This window comes from Ictidomys tridecemlineatus, chromosome 13, assembly GCF_052094955.1.
Source record: "Ictidomys tridecemlineatus isolate mIctTri1 chromosome 13, mIctTri1.hap1, whole genome shotgun sequence".
Lineage (NCBI taxonomy): Eukaryota > Metazoa > Chordata > Mammalia > Rodentia > Sciuridae > Ictidomys > Ictidomys tridecemlineatus.
The window spans coordinates 21,129,847-21,152,613 of NC_135489.1; the positions used below are offsets into that span (position 1 = coordinate 21,129,847).

General features: G+C 34.7%; 1 protein-coding gene across 7 annotated transcripts in view; it reads right to left on the minus strand.

Moving 5' to 3' along the window:
* Positions 1-22,767, minus strand: part of Dcc (DCC netrin 1 receptor) — a 1,068,266-nt gene that overhangs the window by 520,789 nt on the left and 524,710 nt on the right. For all 7 annotated transcript variants that reach the window (XM_040273028.2, XM_040273020.2, XM_021725006.3 and 4 more), the window contains exons 4-5: positions 20,325-20,475; positions 18,747-18,883 (exon numbers count right to left, since the gene is read on the minus strand). In XM_040273028.2, the coding sequence (XP_040128962.1) occupies positions 18,747-18,883; positions 20,325-20,475 (288 nt within the window). The remainder of the gene's footprint in view (positions 1-18,746; positions 18,884-20,324; positions 20,476-22,767) is intronic.

Below are 22,767 nucleotides of genomic sequence, written 5' to 3' on the forward strand. Positions count from 1 at the left end.
AAGACAGAGGAAATAAACTAATAATAATTTGAATGGGTACCTCATGATGTTTATTATATTAAATGCTTTAAATCTTCTATATAATTTAAATTTTCATGCAGCTTAGTAATATAATTAAGACTATACTACTATGACTCAGTATCCAAAGGCAGAACATGTTTGTTTCAGATATCCCATAAAATAATTTACAACAACAGGAATAAGCCATCTTTCCTTGGAAGAAGCAATGTATTTCAAATTGATTAGCTATGAACAAAGACAGGAACCACTGTATGCTAATAAAGGACACACCTGAAATAGTATTTCCACAATAAATAGAATAATATTGAAGAAATTAAAAATATTTTAAGTAAAATGTAGGATATTTAAAGTAAGAAGAGAGAACTAGAAAAATGTTTAATTCATGAGTATAACAATCTCAAATTCTTCAACTGGTTGGAAAAAAAATCTCTAGAGACTAAGTTTATTTTTAATATATAGCAAAACCATCCAGGTGTTGTTATGCATACCTGTAGTCCCAGTGGTTCAGGAGACTGAGGCAGGAGGATCTCAAGTTCAAAGCCAGCCTCAGCAACTTAACGAGACGCTAAGCAACTTAGTGAAAGCTGGGGATGTGGCTCAGTGGTAAAGCATCCCTGGATTCAACTGACAATACCAAAAATAAACAAATAAGTGTGTGTGTGTGTGTGTGTGTGTGTGTGTGTATGTGTGTGTGTTTGTGTACTGATAAACTAAGTAGCAAAGAATATTAGTAATTTCATATAATTTTTATTTTAAAATATCTACCTTAAACAAATAGCCTGAATATTTAGTAGCAAAATTCTGGAAGCTGTGACTATTTTCAAAAATCATAAAAAAGGAATATTATGACCATACATAGAAAATAGCAGAGTACAATAGTACTAGTAGTTGTCTTTGGTTAATGAATATATGTATAATTGTTTAATTTTCTATAGTTTTAAATTTACCTGTAATTCATACTTACATTACTTTCATAATGACAAGAAAATTTATTTGAAAAAGAAAGCAAATATAAATCTACACATTCATATGCATGAGTGTATGAATGTCTATGTTCATATGCCTACATGGGGATATGTGTCAAAAACACTTAAAGACTGTAATATTGCATTAATAAGTGATTCATATTTCACAAAGTTACATAATTTTAAATAATTGTCTAAATGATATCTTTATTAAACCTAAAGGAATTATCCAGAATAATCTGTAGTCTTCATTTTATAAACCATTTTAAATTTCATATTCCATAAATAAATAGTTTTTTGTTTACAATTATCTTTCTAGCTTTGTGGACCTCTTGTGGAGAACAATAGCAATAAATTTATTACCGAGAGGCAAGTGCTATACTTTTTATTCTTTGTTCTAAAACTACCTTCGAGCTTCTAGAGCATTCTCCTAGGTATCATATTCTTGAATTTGTTCAAAAAGCCCATGTTCCAGTATCCATCATGGACATGAATTTAATTGTGTCCCTTTTCAGTCATCATTTTTTTCTTTACTTCTCATTTGGTTTCACTATTTCATTCCTTTGATAATGTTTGTTAATCTTTCAGGCTTTTCTATTTGTGGCCCGACAAGAATGTACTGAATGGAACTTTGAATTCTTCTCCCAGTACAAAAAAATATTGTTAGTTTTGTTCCAAGATTTAACAAAATCATGCACTTCTATTTTTCAATTTTATCATGGTGACCTCTGGCATCGTGATGACTTGTTGAATTGCCATTCTACACTGGCACAATGCATCAAACAGCCATCAATTCAGGTATAATTTTCTTTAGAAATAAGCAAAATCAGAGAGTACTTCATTTTATCAGCAGTTTGGACTGTATTTCCCCAGATACATTACCTTATACTTTCCACAGCTGAACTTTATCTGCTATGGTTTTGTCCATTCACAAAAAGTTTTGTAAATATTTTGCTTTACAAAAACTTCTTATTGGATCCATGTGTCTCACATGGTAACTTAAGTGACCATGACCTTAAAGCTGTCCCAGAGTGGTCATAATGGCCTGTCTTTCTCAGTGGGTGCATGTTGTTTCAATCGACATAACCGTAGCCGCATTGGAGCTACCTTCACTCATGCTCTGATACTAATCTGATATACTCAAGAACTTGAAGGTGAGATCATTAATTGTGACTAGATGTTAGCTAACTCTAAGTCATCTTCCTATCCTGTTCTCTACCCTGACTATTCTTCTTCATGATCAAGGCCCACTCTTTACTTGAATTTAAATGACAGGTCCATGTCTTTGTACCTGACCTACTAACTACTTTTGTTCCCTTGGTTTAATTTTGAAATATAAATATTTTCCTCTAGTCCTGTTTATATCCAATTTCCTTTGCATTTCACTAGTTTGGTATTCCTATTATGACTCAGTTCCCTGGGCCTTCAACCCAAGGATTCAGTTTTAGCATGCTGGGGCAAAGCCAATTAATTTTCATTTCTAAAAGGCTCATGTGTGAGGCCAAAGCTACAGTCCTGAAGACCATGCTGGGGGAAAAACAAAAAATTAAACAAAATCCTATAATGTTTTATATACATATATTCACATATGTATATGCATACACACACACACACATATATGTATGTGTATATATATATATATATATACACGCATACACACATATACATATATTCCACCCCCCACCAGAGTATTCCCTTGGTTACCCACCTATCTTGGGTTTTTCTACATCTAACTGAACTGTTCCTCTGACTATATGTAGGAAAAATAAATGATACCCATTCCAGTTCTCCTTCCTGAAATGACGATAATGAGGATGACAATGAGGATAATACAGGTAATGACAATGAGTCTCAATTTCCTCATCTTTAAAATGGATAAATGAAGATAGAAATAATATCACCAGCATAGATTATTGAGATGATTACCTGAGAAAGGAAGATACGTTGCCTGGTACATCCCGGGTACCTAATAAATGTGCATTACAAGAACATCAATATGGATGATGATGGCAATATGTCATTAATTCAGGAGATTATTTTTTAGTTTCTGTGGATATAATGGATATAATAATAAAACAGGTAAGGACTCTGTCCTGGTGGAGTTCACAGTTCACTGAGGAGACAGAAAGCAACACTGGATGAGGAAAGAGATAATAACAGGGGGTAGTGAGTACTACAAAGGACAAACTAACAGTATTGTGGGACAAAGCTCTTGGGAGAGGCCAATTTGGCTAGAAAAGACAGACAACTCATAGCACTTGAGCTGGAAGAGAAGTCATCATGGGAAGAGCTCATGGAAGAGAATTCCAGACACAGAGTGCTACCCCAACAAATGGACAGGATGTTGTTTAGTGTGTTTAAAGAAAATATAGGAGCCAATATTGATAGATCCTGGAGTATAAAGGTAGAGGTAATAAAATTAGAAAGATGAAGATACCCAATACCATTGTGATTTGTAGGATTTGATAAGGGGATTTCAGGTTCATCTATGAAAAATGGAAGTTCTCTGGGAATGCTTATTTTTAAGAAGGTGAATCTCATATTCTAATAATCTGCTCACAAGATCATTCTGGGTGAAAATGGATTACAGGAGAGTAAGAGTGAACGATAGACCACTTAGGAGACTACTAAGCAACAGATTAGAGCAGCCAGATTAGGGTTAGGGAAATCAGAACAAAGACAAGTAACACAGATTTGAAATATATTTTGGAGGTTGAACAATTATAGATTCAATGTAAGGCTTGCAAAATTAAGGACTTAAGACAGATGACTCAGCTTAATATATTGCAACACCAAAAAGCCATATTAATTAAACCAAACTATTTACTTATTTTGACAGTTTTCATATGCATTATTTATGTGAATGAAAAGTATTCCTTATTATATGAAGCAAACTTAATTGTGTACACTTATTTTCTGGGCAATTTTCTTAGTAACTTACAATGTTGACTTTTTAAAGAGTCTTTGGTACAGGGAAAATAATGCAGAATGCTTCTTAAAATCCCTCAAAAAACTCTAATATTTTAGCTCAAATTATTTTCTTAAAAACAATAGCTTACATGTATGTAATGCTTCATATTTAGCAGACTCTGATCCAGACCAAAGCCCTCTGATAAACAGAACTTTCAAGCACCAAACTTAATTCATCCTCTTCCGTTCTTGACACTTTAGTCCCCACATCCACAACTCTGGTTCATATGTTATGATGAATCTTATTGCCTTGCTTAAAGTCTACTATCTATCCTCAAAGTCACCTGTAGCATGTTTTTTGATAAGTTTTTTTCTTCTCCTTGAGTCATTCCAAAATGTCAGGAGGTGTTAAAAGCCATCAATTGCATGGAAACCTAGAACTTATGACGTAAGATTAACAAGAGTTGACCTTGCTATTCTGTGTTTGAGTAATCAAGGAGAATGCATGTCAACATGCATGCACCTGAGGGTAGTAACAATAATGGTAACCATGTCACTTAATGCAATATCTGCCTTATCCAAGGTAAAGCTGGAGCATCCCCACCCATGGACTATTCTAATGAGCCTAATCCTCATGATGTAACAGCTCTGTGGAGTAAGTGCCATTGGCCTATTGTACAGAAGAAGCCCACAGACTCACTGAGGTCTTCATAGCTCCTTCCCCAGTCACAGCATTCAGTGTACCCTAGAGGGAGTTAGAGGAGCCCAGTGGGAAACAAGGTGGAGGAGTAAGACATGTGGGTAGAATGAATGATGAGTCACTACTGTACAAATGTGCCTAATTTTAGGGAGGCATGGATGAGCATAAAGCTCTTAGCAAGGAAAAAAAATTAAAAACTAGAGAGATACAACTGACATGAAAAAAAGAATGAGAACTCACTTATTCCTCTGTTTCTATGGAAAGGAGAAAAAACGCATTGAGGAGAGAAAAATTCACTGATATCTTCTTCAGAAGCCAAAATTTCATTTATTACTATTTTAAAAAATCAAACAAGGAAAATATCCTTCTTTCTAGCATATATCTACATAATGACCTCCTTGCATATTCAATCTATCTTCCTGCAAATATCTACATTGTATACTCTTAATTTTGAATATATTTTTCAAGTGAAATTATCATTCTAAAGGAGAAGCACAATGTTATTTGCACAATCCCCACTTCTATCTAACCATCCCTTAAGAATCTCACACACACACACACACACACACACACACACACACATCCCCCAGCTCATTTAAAATCCTTTTGTTTTCATGCACTGAATTTTTGTGATAAAGTATCCTTACTGAACACGCAGCAGCCAGATTGACTCACTACTTTTTGAATGTAAGAACATAGGAAGGGAAACTGACTTACATAATCTCATTCCTTAGATTAATTATTTTTATTGCTGGTCCTCTAAAGAAGTGGTAGAGGCAAAATCACAAATGTTTTTTTTGTTTGTTTGGTTTTTTTTATTTTTCTTCTTAGCAGGAGGGAAGTACTGTGTTCTGATTAAAATGGCATCATGTTGCTTCTTACAGAATTTGTAATGGGTCTGAACTCCAAGAACTAAATGACAACTGCTCCCATTAACTGGCAAAAATCCTCTTTTAATTGGGTATGCAGTTTCCATAGAAATGCATAGAGTGAGTTGCAACTGTATATAAACTGGATTGGTATAGCTTTGCTGCTAATATTGCTAGATTCTTCTCCTATAGCACCCCTTTATTTGCAAAATTTAGAGAAAAAAAATAGGTTTGATTCTAGAGCCTTGCTAACTGTACACAACATTTCCCAAGCTTTGCTCGTTAGAAACCCTGCAAAATCCTGCAGTTGACAAATTTGTTTAATGAAGCATTTTTCAAACTGGGGTGACCACAGAGAAATTTTTGCTTGTTTTGTCTTTCCTTGTCCACCCCTCCTTTCTTTTTCACTTTTGTTAGAAATATCTAGTAATAAAAACAAATTATCTGAACAAGAAGTTTCGTTCTTCCTTTTTATTAGATGTCTCTCTTAATTGCATAATTAAGGAATCTTGAACTTTGTCCATTGTATTCACACTGAACTTTTACCCACAGTGAGTTTCATGGGGAGTAACTACCAAAACATTTATTATGGTTTAGAACATTTTGTCATGTCTTAATTGTAGTGCAGTTAAACTGCATGCACTAAGAGTAACAGCTTTTCTGAACAACAACATCATAGATTAAAAGAGATAGAAGGCTTGGAGTCCAAGGATTGAGTACAAAAGATCCTTTTTTTTCCTCATAAGAATGTTATCTCAGTCTATCTGTACTGCTTTAGCAAAATGTCATAAAATGAGTAGCTTATGAGCAATAGAAATTTATCTCTCATAGTTCTTAAGTCTAGGTGCCAGCATGGTTGGGTTCTGGTGAGGGCCTTCTTCTGAACTGCAGGTGGTAACCTTCTCACTGCATTCTCACACAGTGGAAAGATCCTGCTAACTCTCTGAGGTCTCTTTTATAAGGACATATTTTCAACCATGAGGATCCACCCTCATGATCAAATCATATCCCCAAAGTCCTACCTCTTAATACTTCAGGGAGTAGGATTTCAATATGTGAATTTTGGGGAATAGACCTCCAGACCAGTACATTTATAATATGACTTTCTGTCACACATTGAAACTCAATATTTAGTATGAAAATCCAAAATAAATTTTGAAAGGGAAAAACGTGTATTCTTCACATTTTATTAAATACTTAATCCATGTCAACTAGTATTTTGGAGATATGAAAATGATTAAGATACAACCCCTTCTTTTGAGAAATCAATAATTATAATCATGTAATTATAATTTACTGTATGAATATTTGGGGGAACTGCCTACCCAGTGGGTTATTAGTGGAATTATAAGGAATTATGGAAGCATGGTATGAGACAGGGTTACCTCATAGGTGAATGCAATGTCAGATGGAAAGATTGAGGCAGGGTGCATCCATGGCCCAGTGTCAGTATAAGAGAGCAACAAAGCAGAACAAAATAGCCTTTGTGACATAAAAAATTTTTTCATTCATGTATATGATGACCTTATGCTGCCCTTAGAAGTTCCTCCATGTGGCATTCCAACTAGCCTACTTCTATGAAAGTGGCATACCTCACTCCACACACATGCCCATAAAAATTTTTAAATAATAAAAAGACAAATAATCTTACTAAAAAATGAACAAAGGATTTGAATATACATTTCTCCAAGAAAGATATACAAAGGGAAAATTAAAAAATCCTTGGAAAGATGTCCCAACGCGGAAAAGCAAATCAAAACCACAGTGAATTACCATCTCACACAGTAGGATGTCTAGAATCAGTCTTAGCTAACACTGGCCTTGGCAAAGATTTAGAAAAATAGTCATACTCATTCAATGCTGATGCAAATGGAAAATTATTTTAATTATTTTGGAAAAATAGTCCTCAAATCATTAAGTATAATTACTATAGGTACCAGAATTTCTACTTATAGTTATATATACCCAAGAGAATTGAAAATATACATCCACACAAAAATGTGTGCACAAGTATGTATAAAGCACTATTTATCATGGACAAAACGTGAAGGTATTCCAAATGCTCATGAACTGATGAATGGGTCAACAAAATATGATATGTCCATACAATAAAATATTAATTAGACAGAAAAAGGAATGAAATACTTACTAAGACATGCTACAAGAATGAATCTTGAAAACACTATACTAATGAAATAAGCTGCATAGAAGAACATGTATTCTGATTCCATTCATATGAAATTTGCAGTGTAGGAAAATCTACAAAGACAGGAAATAGAAAAGTGATTGCACAGGAGTGGAAGGCTGACAGAGGAGAGAAAATGAGGGTGGGGTGACAGCTCAAGGGCATGGGATAGACTTTTCAGGTGATAAAGGTGTTTATCACGATGTTGAGAAGGTATCCCACACAAATGTGATTAGACTGAAAATCATTAATTAATACACTTTAAAAGCAAAATTTTACAAACGTGAATTATATCTTTAAAATTTTGTTTTGCTTGTTTTTTTATAAAGAAAAGCATTAGGTAAAGAAAATTAATGGATTGTCAATACACATTTGTCAAGTGAGTGAAAAAATGAATCAATCAACATATAAGTGGAAATTTCAAAAGCTTTAAAATAAGTCTGCTACTTCAACTAGGTTTTAAAGTTGTTTGCTCTTTGCCCTTAGGTACACTGCCTCCAGGTGGTGGTGGAAGCTTTGGTCTTGTGTGATTTGAGGTGGAGGAAGGTATTCTCTGATGATTACCTGCTCAAATATACCAGATTTTTAATAATTTTAAAAAATCAATAAATCAATAAAATTTACCTTACTATGTATTAATACTGAAATACTTCACACATAAATGGAACAATGTCCAGACAAATAAACTCAATCAGTATATTAAGAAACATCTAGGAAGAATCTGCTTCATAGTCTTTGAAAATTGGCAGGCAAGACTGTTGCTAATGCTTGCTTGTCTTTGATTAAAACACTCCTGTCTAATTCAGCTCGAGTCTCATGGCACAGTCAACTTCTTTTGGATGATGTGTAGCTCTGGTTCTTCAAGACAACTTTGGCATGAAATGCCCCTTTGGGCAGCTTTTCACCACTGTCAGCAATTCTCCTCTTTCCAAGCCACAGATGGTCAATTCACCTTGCTTAGATTGTTAGGGCTAATTAAAATCATATCCTTAGATTGCCTTTTTAATGCTCTGAATTAGTATATAGTCTCTCCCTTTTCCCTCTGGGGTCTTTTCTTCCTCTCTCATCTAAGAAAGAAAAAATTAGATTCATAACCATCTCAAGGACAAATGCAAAACACTGTCCAAACTGCATTTTCCAACACAAGGTGGGAAGAGAGTAGAGAGCCCAGCATAAAAACCCTAAAATAAATATTTGTGTAGTCAATAAATAAGTCTCATCACCAATCCACCTAGTATTTCCATTACCAGCTGTAACTGGCAAATATAGTACCAAAACATTTTATAACTAACCCCCTGAAGTACAATTTTCTTCTTTTAATCCATATATACATTCAACAGAATCTTTTAGACAGTATTTGGGGCAGAGCTTTTGTATACTCTTGTGACAAACATGACCTCGTTCCAGAAAGTAAGAAAGATAAGTTATCTTTACACTGACGGGGGGAAGCAGCTCACAAATTATTTTTGTCCCCGATTTTAATTCTGCCCAGTGTGATTTTAGTAGCCTATATTTGGGATCATATCCCTATTCAGTAACAGGTTTAGCTAATTTCAGTACTATCCACTTGGCAATTAACTTGTGAAGGATAATCAATATAAACTTACCTAACACACTTCTTTTATGACTATGACCATTAAATGCATATGAATGTGTGGGGGCCTCTTAATGAGGGCAATTATAGATATACATGAAATTTAAAGACTACTACTTAGGCAGAGGTAGTGATGTTGTAAATTCGGGAAAACTCCATTCAAACTAAGAGTTACACATAGTAATAGAAGGATAAATATTATCTTAATTAATGTATTTTATGATACTATTCCCCATTTATGGCTAAGAGCCTAAGGCTAACACCCAACGTTGGTGAGCAAATAAATAGAGGAGAATGAACAACTGTGATCACAGGAGATAAGCTGCTGGATCTCCAAACAACTGGCTGGGTCAGCTCTCCATTTTTAGCCAAAAAGTGCTGCACATGCTCAGAAAGTAGCAACTGCTATTGCATATTCTTCAGCAAAAAGTTATAAAACTAAAGCATATTCAAACAAACAATAATGAAAAGGAATATCAATTTGGAGTTAACGTGTCTCTACTCCCAGATACGTCTGGTAGTTGAAGGTGGCATGCAAAGACATTTGTTTTTGTACATAGAAAATTGAACTTACAAGCCATATATAAGAATGGATTTAGAAAAAAAAAACACAGCTTCTTTATAGTCAAGAGTACATTTAATATTCAAATTGGGATAATTGAGAATATCTAAACTATAATTAGTGCTTCATACTTAGGAATTATTAAATGATAGTGATGGTGATGGTATTGAAGAAAAAGGAGGGAATATCAAATTTACAAGGACTTTGGAATTATTTTAAAATGTACTATGTCAATAGGTAGTTATTTTTGATCAAATGCTAAAAAGGACATATTTTTCCATACACCTGGAAAACTAAGATGGTTTGTACTACCAATATGTAAGCAATGTCTCCATTGTCACTCATTTCTTTAAAAAAAAAAAAAAACACAGATCAAAGGATATTTTTAGGGCATAGAAAGAATCTTGTATAGTGTACAGAGTAACTTCTCTGCACGATTGTGTTAGTCTTCTCTGCCAGTCAACAAAATACCATGGGCTGAGACTCTGAGTCTGGAGTCTGGCAGGCCAAGGACAAGGTGCAGCAGTGTGAATTTCTAGTGAGCCATCCCTCTCTCCTCAGGGTGAAGATAGTACCTTCTCTCTGGTCCTCAGATGACCTCTGCTGTCATTTCTTTCTAGTAAGGATATTATTCTTGGCAGGTAGCCTTTTAAATTGATTTAACTTTGAGGATCTCCTAAAGGTCCTATCTCCACATAGAGTCACACTGGGCTTAACATACAAATTATAAGAGGAGACAATTCAGATCATAAGAGTGGTGCATGAAGAAAACGTGACTCTCCATGGAAGGCTAGAAAATATTCAGATAGAAAGATAACGTGTTTTATGCACAAATGTTATTGCCTACATTTAAAACTCAGATGCGCCAGACAACAAACCAAGGATTGAGTTACAAAGATAAACAAGTCAGGGCTTCTGTGTCTGAGTATCTCCCTATCTAGCTGGGAGCGGGGGTGGAGGATGGGGGGATGGGGGGGTGGGGAGAGTAGACACAAACAGCAGGGTGAAGAAGCATAGAGGAAAGCAATACTATAAAATGCTTCACAGATGGATATCATCCTCTGCCACAATCCTAATTTTTGGTCTGTTTCTGGAGATGACTGCCAATAATATGTCTGTGTATCATTTGGACATCATTATAATGACCCTGCATGATTTGGGGGAATTATGAAAGGACCAGTTGTTGTTATATACATTTTGTAGATGAAGACAATTGGGTCTGGAGAGAGTGCAAGGGATGTTTTAACATTTGTGCTGTTTAGTCGTGTTTTGCTTTTGTCTGTTCGATCCTTGCAACTAGGCTTTAGGCTTCTTGTTAGAACTGGAAGAGACCTTATTTCTTATTTCCCAGAACTCTCAAAGCTGTGCCTTGCTATACTGAATAATTTTTTTCCCCTTCCAAATTCTCACCAAGTCCTAAAAGGAGTAATTATCATTCTTAGACAAATGAAGGAATTGAGGATTACATAATGACCAAGTTGAAAATACTAGTAAAGTATAACTTGAAAACTTCCATGCTGTTCTCTTGCCCTTCAGATGAATTCCAGCCTGACTGGTGGAACACTCAGGACCTACCCCTGTTTTCCAGTCTGGTATCAGATTCCCTTTTACCCACAAGCTCCAGTCACATCAAGTCATTTCCTGTTTCCAACCCATGCTCACCTCCAAACCTTCACACACTTCCTTCTGCCCAGAAGGCTAAGGCCTACAGCTCCTATTCTCTCATCTTTGCTTTTTCAGGGGTCCTTGTTGCCCCCTTTCCAAATAGTTCCTTGGCTCTTTTAGCAATTTCCATCTTATTGTCTTTTCATCTAACTTTGAGTCCTGGAGCTGCCACATAGATGCTTGGTATAATGTTCAGCACTCAATTACTGGTTGCTGGTTTACTAAGAACACTGATTCAGTGGTGTACCTGGGCCTGAAACTTGGACTGTTAGCTCACTATCTAGTTACCATCTTTATTTCTATGCAGAGGTTTTCTCAGCAGAAAGTAAGCTATTATTTTGGACTTTTCTACCATTCTAAGCTATAAAATGATGGTTTTTATCAGGGATATTTACCGTCCCCCATATCTCTTACTCTATTCTTGTCCTAACTCACTTTTATCTTATTTCTAAATCATTCTGAATAGCTTGGTAATATATTTATTTGCATAATGAATACATTACTTAATGGTTAATATACTATATGTATAACACTTTAAAGAATATAGAAATAGGTCTTGAAGATATATTTCCTAGAAATATACAATGTGTGTATCATGTATAAATGTATGCATTATGTGCATGGACATATATGTATAGTGACATTTCAGCAAGTGACAGATTGTAGATATCATTATGGTCCCATGAGATTATAATGGAGTCTAAAAGTTTTTTTTTTTTTTTTTTTTTTGTGTGTGTGTGTGGTTTGTTTGTTTGTTTTTAACCTAGTTCAGTTGCAGCTGTTGTAACAGGAGCATGACTCCTTATTCACATGATTATGTTGATGCTGGGGTAAGAAGCCTACTATGCTGCCAGTAGTAAAAAATACAACCCCTATGATTATGTACAATCTATAATTCTTAATAATAATAATAATAATAACAATAATTGGCTATGTTACTGGTTTGGGTATTTAATAATACTTTGTATTATTATTTTAGAGTATACTAAGTTTACTTATAAAAAAGAAAGTATACTATAAACAGTTTGCAGTGTTACATAGGCTGTAGTCTCATGTATTTCATATCTACTACAAAGAATCAAGAGACCACACCAAGTGATTGACCTATCCCATCTAGGCTTGTAAAATTAGTCTCTAATGTGTGCTCGACAATGAAATCACTAATTGACACATTTCTCAGAAGGTATCCCCACCACAGGACTGTAAATTTCAATATAATTTAGTGTGAATGTGCTGCCATTCTACTTAAAGAACAGTTCTGTGAAAGGTGAGGGTATACTCTACCCTCCTTAAACCATGACAAAAGGGTGACCTGAGGGTTCTTTTCCTTTAAGGAAAGGACTGAAGAGGGATATACCTGCCTCAAATAACTTCTTCTTAAAGACACTTTCCTGGGAGAAGTCTAAGCCCAAGTACCATGTGAAGTGGTGTAAGCCACTCATAAATAGGAGGACATAGACAATGCTTAGTTTTGGTTTCCTGTTCTCCATTTTGTGCAAAAGGCTAATGTAGGAAACAGGTGCATCTTATAAAACCGGCCTATACCAACTATAGCCAATATTTCTCTAGAATTTGGTAAGGCAAATCCTTGAAAAAATCCTCATATATAGATAAACTACGAATGGCATACATTACATAAAGCTTTAAAGGTAATTCCAGAATACTTTGCAAAATATTTTAAAAAAATTTCATTTCTTACTGGTTGTGTTACACATGATGGCTTTCACTGAAGAGCCTTTCCTGAGAGACTTTTCCACCCATCTCCTCCTTCATGTATAGGAACAGTGCACAGGACCCAACAAAGTCAGACACGGTATTGATGAAAGATTAAATACCTTCTTAAAGTATGCATTTCTACATTGATCCAGAAACTGAATCAATCAGGACATAAAGCAGTAGCAGATCTCTTGAATGCTTATTGAGATTTGCCTTTCTATGTGCATGAAGATGTGTATGTAGGTCAGGATGACCAGAGGTAGGAGACGATGAATGGATATATTTCCCCAATTATAATCAGACTAGAATTCTTGAGCCAGACAGCAGGGTACTTTGAAAATATGAATGGATAAAATGTCATTCTTCACTTAAAAAAATAAACTAGGTTTAAAGAATGTATAATCATGGCATTAGGGATTTAAACAAAACATTTTCTGGTGACAATCTTCAGACAGCTTCCCTGGGTACCCTTCTCATTAGGACCCTTCCTGTCTTCTATGAGAGATTATCAACTCCGTATGTGTTCATAGATCCAAGGCTTACAAGCAATATGCAAAATAACTTCTTCATATTTGTTTTAAACAAGGTTGTCACTAATCTGGTCTAGTATACATTTCCCCAGATGGTTTAATGATTATGAGCATTTTAATTTTCATTTTTAGAAGAAGGCAATGTAAATGCTAGGCTTCAAATTATATCTAATTATACTGACTCCTTGAAATTACTGTAAAAGGCAATGACATTTTTCTTTATCTTCTTGGATATAAAATGATGCTCTATTTGAAGTCTGTGTTCATGAAGGTTCACATTCAGAGCCAGTCTAAGTGTAAGAGAGGACCACAGGTTCAAAGGCAAAACAAGAATCTGATAAAATGCATGATTAAAGTTTTATAAGGGCAAGCTTAGATTTCTTTTGGGATTTTATCTCATGGAAAATATAAATAGGCTTAAATTTTTAAAGTTATGAAACATAAATTTGAATAACATTGATAGTGAAGTTTTTTTTTTCTCTTCATTGTGTACTTTCTAAAAAGGTAATAAATCCTATTTTCCAAATATATTCAGTTCAGTTACAGTGACCCTAACTTTACATCAGAAGAGTTAAAGACTATGTCACAGATTTTATTATATCGAAATTCATTTTTAAAGCCAGGGTAAAATAGTTACAACAGTACTCCAACCACCTCCTGAATTGAATCAAGCTTTCTAGAGTAGTTATAAATCATACAAGGTCTACGGGAGATGTTTGAAATTCATACATGCCCAGTTACCAAGATGATTCTTTAAAAACAAGCAAACAAAAAGGAAAACACTAAGGCCACCAAGATCCAAGATGTAAACATGGCTCTATCTAGTTTCTATTAAATTTGTAATACTTCTAATTTGCACATTCAACATGTAACATATCCAGATTTGAGGACAGAGAGTTCATTTAGAATAAAAATGAAAAATCTAAAGGTGACAAACCCAGCAGTCGTGGGAAGAGAGACTTGGCTCAATATTCTACATAGAGCCCACACAATAGTTACTGTTCTTCCTATGTAAGAAATTTCCTTCAAATCAATGAAATACAGATGAATATTTGAATAAGTGTGTAAATACTGACAGCAAATTCACAAAATGAAAATGCAAATTCCAATGAGATTAAAAAAGGAAATTTTTACCCCAAATACAGATTGCAGAATCACATCGGTTACACATACATATTTTTACATAATGCCATACTAGTAACTGTTGTATTCTGCTATCTTTCCTATCCTCTACAATCTGTATTTGGGGTAAAAATGGGAGTTCATAACTCACTTGAAACTAATGTTTGAAATATGATATGTCAAGAGCCTTGTAATGATTTGAACAACCAATAAAAAAAAAAATAAGGTGACTGACCCACAATGGGGTAGAGAGCGGGAGTATGGGAACGACAGACGAACTCTAGATAGGGCAGAGGGGTGGGAGGAGAAGGAAGGGTGCAGGGAGATAGCAATGATGATGGAATGTAATGTAATAGACATCATTATCCAAAGTACATGTATGAAGACATGAATTGGTGTGAACATACATTATATATAAACAGAGATATGAAAAAGTGTGCTCTATGTGTAATGAGAATTGTAATGAACTCCACTTCATGCATTTTAAAAAAATAAAATCAATAAAAAAGTTTACTTTCTTACAAAAAAAAAAGAATGGTTTAATTACCAAAAAAAAAAGGAAATTTTAATTTAGTAGATATCCAAATTATTATAAGGAGACTCCAGTTATAAAACTGTTAGGTAAGAAAATTTTTGTGGGACAAAATATGCATTTTGTTGTTGTTGTTGTTTTGTTTTGTTTGCAGCAGGGGTAGTACCATGGATTGAACTCAGGGGCACTCATTCACTGAACCCTGAGACACACCCCCAGCCCTATTTTTTATTTTATTTAAAGAGAGGGTCTGACTGAGTAGCTTGGCACCCCTTTTGCTGAAGCTGGTTTTAAACTTGTGATACTCCTGTCTCAGCCTCCAGAGCTGCTGTGATTATAAGTGTACGACACTGTGCCCAGAAGAGACATGCACTCTTTTGATAAGAGGCAAATTCTGGCACTGCTGTTGAAAGTATAAAGACTTTTTGGTTATTTTTCTTAGGATATAAGCAAATAAATAAGAAAGATATTAACAATAGTAAGATATTAAGACTATTACAGATATTAATAATGATTGGGTTAGTGTTTTTATTTTTAGTAAAATTTAGAAACACAATAATGTCTGAAAACTGAAAACTTGAAGAACATACAAATATATATAAGCACACAGAGAAGAAGATACTATGATTTATCCTTAAGTGAATACACACTTGTAATATGTACATCATCTACATGGAGAAAATGTGTGCTGTGTGAGAGTGAGTGTGTGTGTGTGTGTGTGTGTGTGTGTGTGTGTTTCTGAACAGTCCAGGACTATGGATTATGTGTAAGTTTTATCATCTTGATTTTTAAATATGATTTTTTTATTTTAATTTTCATTCTTCCCCTTTTAAAGTCATAAGCATGTTTTCTTCCCATACCTTCCTGTTATTTTTCTGATTATAAAAATGATGCACACCTTTGCAAAGTACAAGCTACAGTTAAAGAACAAGCAACATTTGATACCAAATTTACCTTTCCTGTGCCTTTTTGTCCACAGATGGTATGACAATTGTTTGAGCCTCATTTTCAAAGAATAGTTTTATTCCTTTCTTTCTTGTTTCTTCACTAAACTTTCTACTATCAACCATATGTTCTTATACTTAATGTGACTAACATAACCAATTATTAGCCAAATAGAAATTCGAGAATCATTTCTTGCATATCACAGAAACCTGGGACTCTGGACTCAGACTGCATAAATTTGAACCCTGAGTCTTCCCTTGAGACATTTATTCATCTTTCTGGGAAGAAATGCTCTTATTCATAAAGCAGGGTTGACACTGACACCTAATGTTGGGGTTAGGGTTAGTGACAGCTTCTTCCTCAATCTGACCTTTCCTTCCATGCAGAGAAGGCTCCTTTAGGATAAAACTGCTGCTTCCCCAATCCCTTCCCAATATTCACCCTTTCCTAGAGTCAGGAAGGTTAGATTAGGATAAAAGGCACAAACAACCTATCAGATTGAAGTTTAAAGACATCCCTTTCACCTCCTGTTCTCTCTGTGGAACACATCTGACCAAAGAGAATTACTGCCCTCCCAGGCCACTGACCTCCAGGCAATGAACACCATGCTGTCAGGAGCCCTACCACCAGTGATCAGATGGACATGCTTCTCTCACATGGAGAGGAATCACAGGCTCAGTGGCAGAGATTTAAAAAAAAAATAAAGGTGATATTTGAGTCCCTCTATGTCATAATCTTTTGTTATTTCTCAATTGGTACAAAATTATTAAACAGAAGCATTGCTATTTAATGGGTTCCAACTTCACAACCCCCATAGGCTACTGAGAAGAGCACGTCGTACAATGTTTATACTAAATAATTGCCATTTCTTGTATATATGGTGTGTGTGTTTATACAGAACATACATAAAAACACATGTATATGTATGTACTGGTTTGTATATGTATGTGCTTATAATTATTTAGAGATAATTTACATAGTTCATAAAGTAAAAAGTATGCCAATATGTGTGCACATACATGTGTACATACATGTAGGTCTTTGCTGATTTAGTTTATCATCAAAATTCAGCATTGTTAAATGTACCGCTGGAGTACCAATGAAGCCTTACATTGTGCATTAATTTGACACAAAATTTGACCTTCTGTATTTGCAAGTAAAAATCTGATTATGTCAATATAAATTCTCTTATTCTGTAACCACACTTGCATTATGATCAGTAATACACATTACAAAATCACTTCTAAGATAACTGTTTAGTGTTAGTATACTTTGACATTAAAAATATGAAGGTCTTGAATTTTCTTTGTTTCACCAAGCTATAAAATATGATTAAATGAAATTGTTGCCATTTTAAAGACAGCTTATATTTTAGTTAAAATAATGTTACCTCTAAATCCAAAGAACTAAAGTCTTTTGCCCATTCTTATTTAATACTTCTGGCTTGATGAAAGAAAGAGCAACTCCATTGCCTAATGCGTTATATACATTATTATCCAGGGCACAGTTGAAAGTGTTTTATGAATTAACATTAAAGCCAAAACAGATGAAGGATAGCATATTAATATTATGATACGGGGAAGCATATATAATCAGTTTATGATACCTTTTCATTTCTACTGAAGCCTATGACTTGTCCTGAATTCTTTAAAAGGAAACATATTGATCCCCAAGGGGGAAAAACATAGTAAACAATTTTTAGTGTTGTTATAGGAAAAAAAGAAAGCAAAATAAAAATGCTAAGGCTCTTTCTTCAAACAATTTAATTCAAATGAAACTGGGTAAAAGAAATCTGAAGTACACGATAAAATTTGGATTTGCTTGAGTACCTACTATATGTAAGAATTATTAATTTACAAAGAGACACAGGTGACCCCACCTTTCTGAAAAATGAACCTATCAATGTATCTTTAATTTCCTTAAATTATATTCTTATTGTGCAAGTTTTTCTTACTTATTTTAGATTTTAGGGTCCATTTTAAGTATTTCCGTGTAACTAAAACAATCTTACCAAAACACTGAATTTAATGACAGAGACCCTGTCCTCTTGAATGATATCTGCTTTTTCCACTGAGGCCCATTTTTGCTCAATTTTTCCCATATTCTTCTTCACATATTTCCCCCCAGATATGATATTTTTGAATCTTATACTTGTTGTTCAACACCCCTGTCAAATAGTAATTTGGGGAACTTCTCAGCTTATCACTAGAATAATTAGCCTAAAGAGTAATATATTTGCTTTTAATCAATGAACAAGTGTTCCACACTGTATTCAACCCTTGTGCAATTAATCAAAGCACAGCAAGGAAACATGTGGTGTACTGGGACTTCACGATTTCACACTAATAAACATAGGAAGCAATCAGTGGCAAGCATTTAAAGTGTATTTTGAAGAGGACAACGTAAAGTCATCTGCAGTCATTGACTTACCCAAGACTGTGAGCTCTGCAGAGGCACTAATGTTCTCATTTTTATATGTGACAACACAGGTATACGTTCCACTGTCGTCATCTGTCACATTGGAGATAAGCAAGTTGCTTCCACCCAATAAAGAATACTTTTTAGACCTGTAAGACACCAGGCATATATACAGTAAATTAACACACGTTTGCAGGAGAGGTACTCAAGGTTTAAATGAGTTTTGCAAACCTCAAACATAAAATTGGAAACAAACCCTGTATGAGAGGGGCTTGATAATATCTCACTTATTGACCTAAAATTAATTCAAAGGAAACTACTCTCACTGGAAGGCAGCATGTATTAATCAGACAGATAAAATAGGGATAACTGCAGTGCTAAAAAAGAAACTTATAGATAATCTAGTCCATTTACCCCCTTTTAAATTTGAGAGCCTCAGGGTCCAAAGAAGTGGTTCTTTCAGAGTGGAGGGCAATGTTCTGTGCCCTGACATCCAATTCAGTGATCTTGTATGAAGCCACAACTTATACTGAACCCAAACTGCCTAAACATATGCAAAGCGCATGTGTCTGCTGAGGCCGTAACATTTCTTGCAAGCTTTAATGATCCCAGAAAAGTTGTGATGTCATACATTTGTTGTCTAAGAACATATTTAAGGTGAATGAATTTAAAGATTAATATATGATCTATGGACCTATCTCATCATAGAAAATAAACGTGTTAAAAAGGAGTACACCAGTCCTCCCAATCAATGAAATTAATTTCTTAAGTGAGATCCATTTAATCAAAATGTTTTAGAATAAGTATTCCATCATAGGAAGGGCTCACTTTCTAACTCTATCTTATTATTAATGCTCCAGTAATTCAAGACCAGGCACATTCTCCTGTCTTACCTTAAATATTTGTTACAGCTGGATTAGTCATAAGCAAAACTGGAGCTAGAAGGAATTGCTCAGACATTACGATGATATGCCACATATTGAAATCCAGAATTTTCGGTTTCTTTATTCCCTTTCTATTGAGGTATAATTGAAAAAAAAGTGTATGTATTTATACAATGTGATGTGATGTTTTATGTTTATGTATAAAGGATGAAATATGTGTTTGTACATATATAGACAAATGTCTACACACACACACACACACACACACACACACACACACACACACACAGAGAGAGAGAGAGAGAGAGAGAGAGAGAGAGAATAAACATCCAGCTAATTAACCTAAACATCACCTCACATAGTAATCTTCTGTGTGTGTGTGCTCAGAATGTTTAAGATCTACCTCTCTATTCCACTACCTTAGAATGAGATCAACCAGATGCCTCGTCTTAAGACTTTGGATGGGATCACCTCAATAACTATCCTGGCTTTCTCAATTTCCTCTCAGAATTGATCTTATGCATTTTGACTCTTTTCCCCATGGGCTCAAGCCAGTGGTTAGATGCCATTTATACACTGTATCATGCGGAGGAATAAGGGGAAAAATCCAATGATCATGAGAAACCTAGCATTACTAGGCATTTGTGTCAAATTAGAGAAAAGTAAACAATAATGCATATTTCACAGAAATCCTAAATGAGTGTACCTGAGTTGGATGACTTCCTGGCCCCGTAACCAGGTGAAACTGGGCGGAGGGTAGCCAGAAACACAGCACTCCAGGACAGCATCCCTTCCTTCAATGGCCACCACGTTGGATGGTCTTTGCAGAAAATACAGCTGCCTATGCAGTCCTGGATCTATGAAGAAAAAATACAGGATGAAATACTCTATGAAAAACATTTCCAAGATAAATGACATAACTGAAATCATTTTTCCCCTAAGAATACACAATGATGGAGAGGAAAGAAAGAAAAATGGAAAGATGCCGGTGAACCTTATGAATAAACTCCTAAAAGAGTTTCCCCAATCCCCAGATTCTAGGATTATATTGGGATATCCTTAGCCATTGAGATGTCATGGCATAAGGCAAAGGACATAGCTGGAGGATACAGGTGACTCATTTGGGCTATGGACCTTGTTAATTTGTCACTATTAGAGAAATAGACAACATTATTAGTACTTTTCTAAGAGTTCTCATCTGAAAATTTTATATGTTCAGTCTGTGTGCCAGTAACATCTATTCCACTTTCTTCTGCTTAGTTCATTGCTTTGGTGACTTGATACATATGATAAACATAGATAATAAGAATTGTGCTCCATAGCACACAGGCTCTAAGGATTAGAATATAAAGGTTTTGCAAAAAAATATCAGCTTTCTTCAAAAAGGAAGTTATATTTGTATAACTAAAGTTTGTTTGCTTGTTTTTTTAACAATGTCTGGTTGTATCTTAACCTTTTATTTATATTTAATTTTTAAATATTTCAAACAGTGAGATTGTCCCTAGCTCTGTGCCCCTGGGTGAAGCAGTGCTTGTACCCTTCAATTCACCTCACATATTTACTTGTTCTATGAATGCAACATTACTAGTGTTGTCTGACAGGTAATTGAAACAGTGTCTGTACAACCTAAGAACTCATGTTATTCAACCTGAGAACTCAAGTGATACAAAGCCATTAAGATATCAACAGATGGAATATGCAAAAAAAAAAATACAGTCTTAAGCACAGGGTTCAGCTCCGTAAGAGTGAAGAGCTTCTCTTCCCTCCATTATAGAAGACCAGTCCTCCTGCCTAGGGCACACCAGTCTTCAAGGTTAGGTGGACTTGGAGGAGACTGTTCCACCCAAGCCAAACTTTCTGACATGACCTGCTGACCAAATTTCAATCCCTCTGAATTGATGTATTTAAGATAAGATGCTGAGTTTCCACGTTTCCATTAAAATCCACATCTCTCTAGGAGATTTAATTGACTATTTTCAATTTAATGCATTTAGTGGAATTAGCCTTTCATTTGTCATGATGCAAAATCAAAGGAAAATCCCGATACAAAGAAAATGAGGCAATGGAGTCTTCAAAACTAAGATTGTGCTGAATGAAGAATAGCTGAGGGAGATTAGATCCAACCGTATCACAGCATAGGGTACTGGAGATGAGGGAGGAACTGAGGTGGGAAGGAAGCTGGGACATATTTTAACATTCTTATTAATTTCCGTTTGTCAGATCCAACTCCACAGGGTAATATAAGAATTGCAATTCTCAAATTAATAATTGGGATTATACTTGTCATCTATTTTGTGTGCAGAGAAAAAAAGTAAATTCACACTTTCTCAGTCTTGCCACATCTGTTTCTAGTTGTTCCAGCAACAAAAATAATCTTCACAATGAAAATATTGAAGGCATTTTCCAAATGTGTTTATCATCATTAAACCAATATTGTAGAAAAATGCCTCAAAACCTTTGCTAGTTGCTACTGGCATGTTTTACTTCCTTTCTCCAAAATGACTTTTCAAATTAAACAAATATGCTCCAAAAGATAATAATGCTTACAAAAAGAAAATTCTGAAATGGAAAAGTTCCTAAAATGTGCATATACAACTCAGTATCTTTGTTACAGAGGACCATTTATTCGAATTCTTTACTTTCACCACCTGCTCCTCAGCAGACATGTGTCCTCCACATACATCACAAATGCTGCTCTACAATACCTTGAAAAACATCAAGTAAGATCTACTAAGTGTAATATTTTAGCTAAAAGAAAATTTACCAGCGACAGGTAAAGTGACAGGTAATTTATTTACCTATGGAAGAGCCAATATTTCAACTCAAATGACTATACTTCATCAGAAAACAAAATCATGTAACACAAAATGATTCAATTTTAGAATATCTTTTAAAATTTTTTTCATTTGAGAAAAAATTGAACAGATAGTGAACAGAGTTTCTATATACCAGATCACATCCCCTGTTACTCAGTTTCCCGTATTATAAACATCTTACATTGTTGTTACAATTGTTACAATTATTGAACCAATATTGACATACTATTATTAACTAATGTCCGCATTTTACATTAAGACTATCTGTATTTTGTATAGATTTTGACAAATGCATATTAAGTATCCAATATTACAGTACTATGTAGTTTGAAT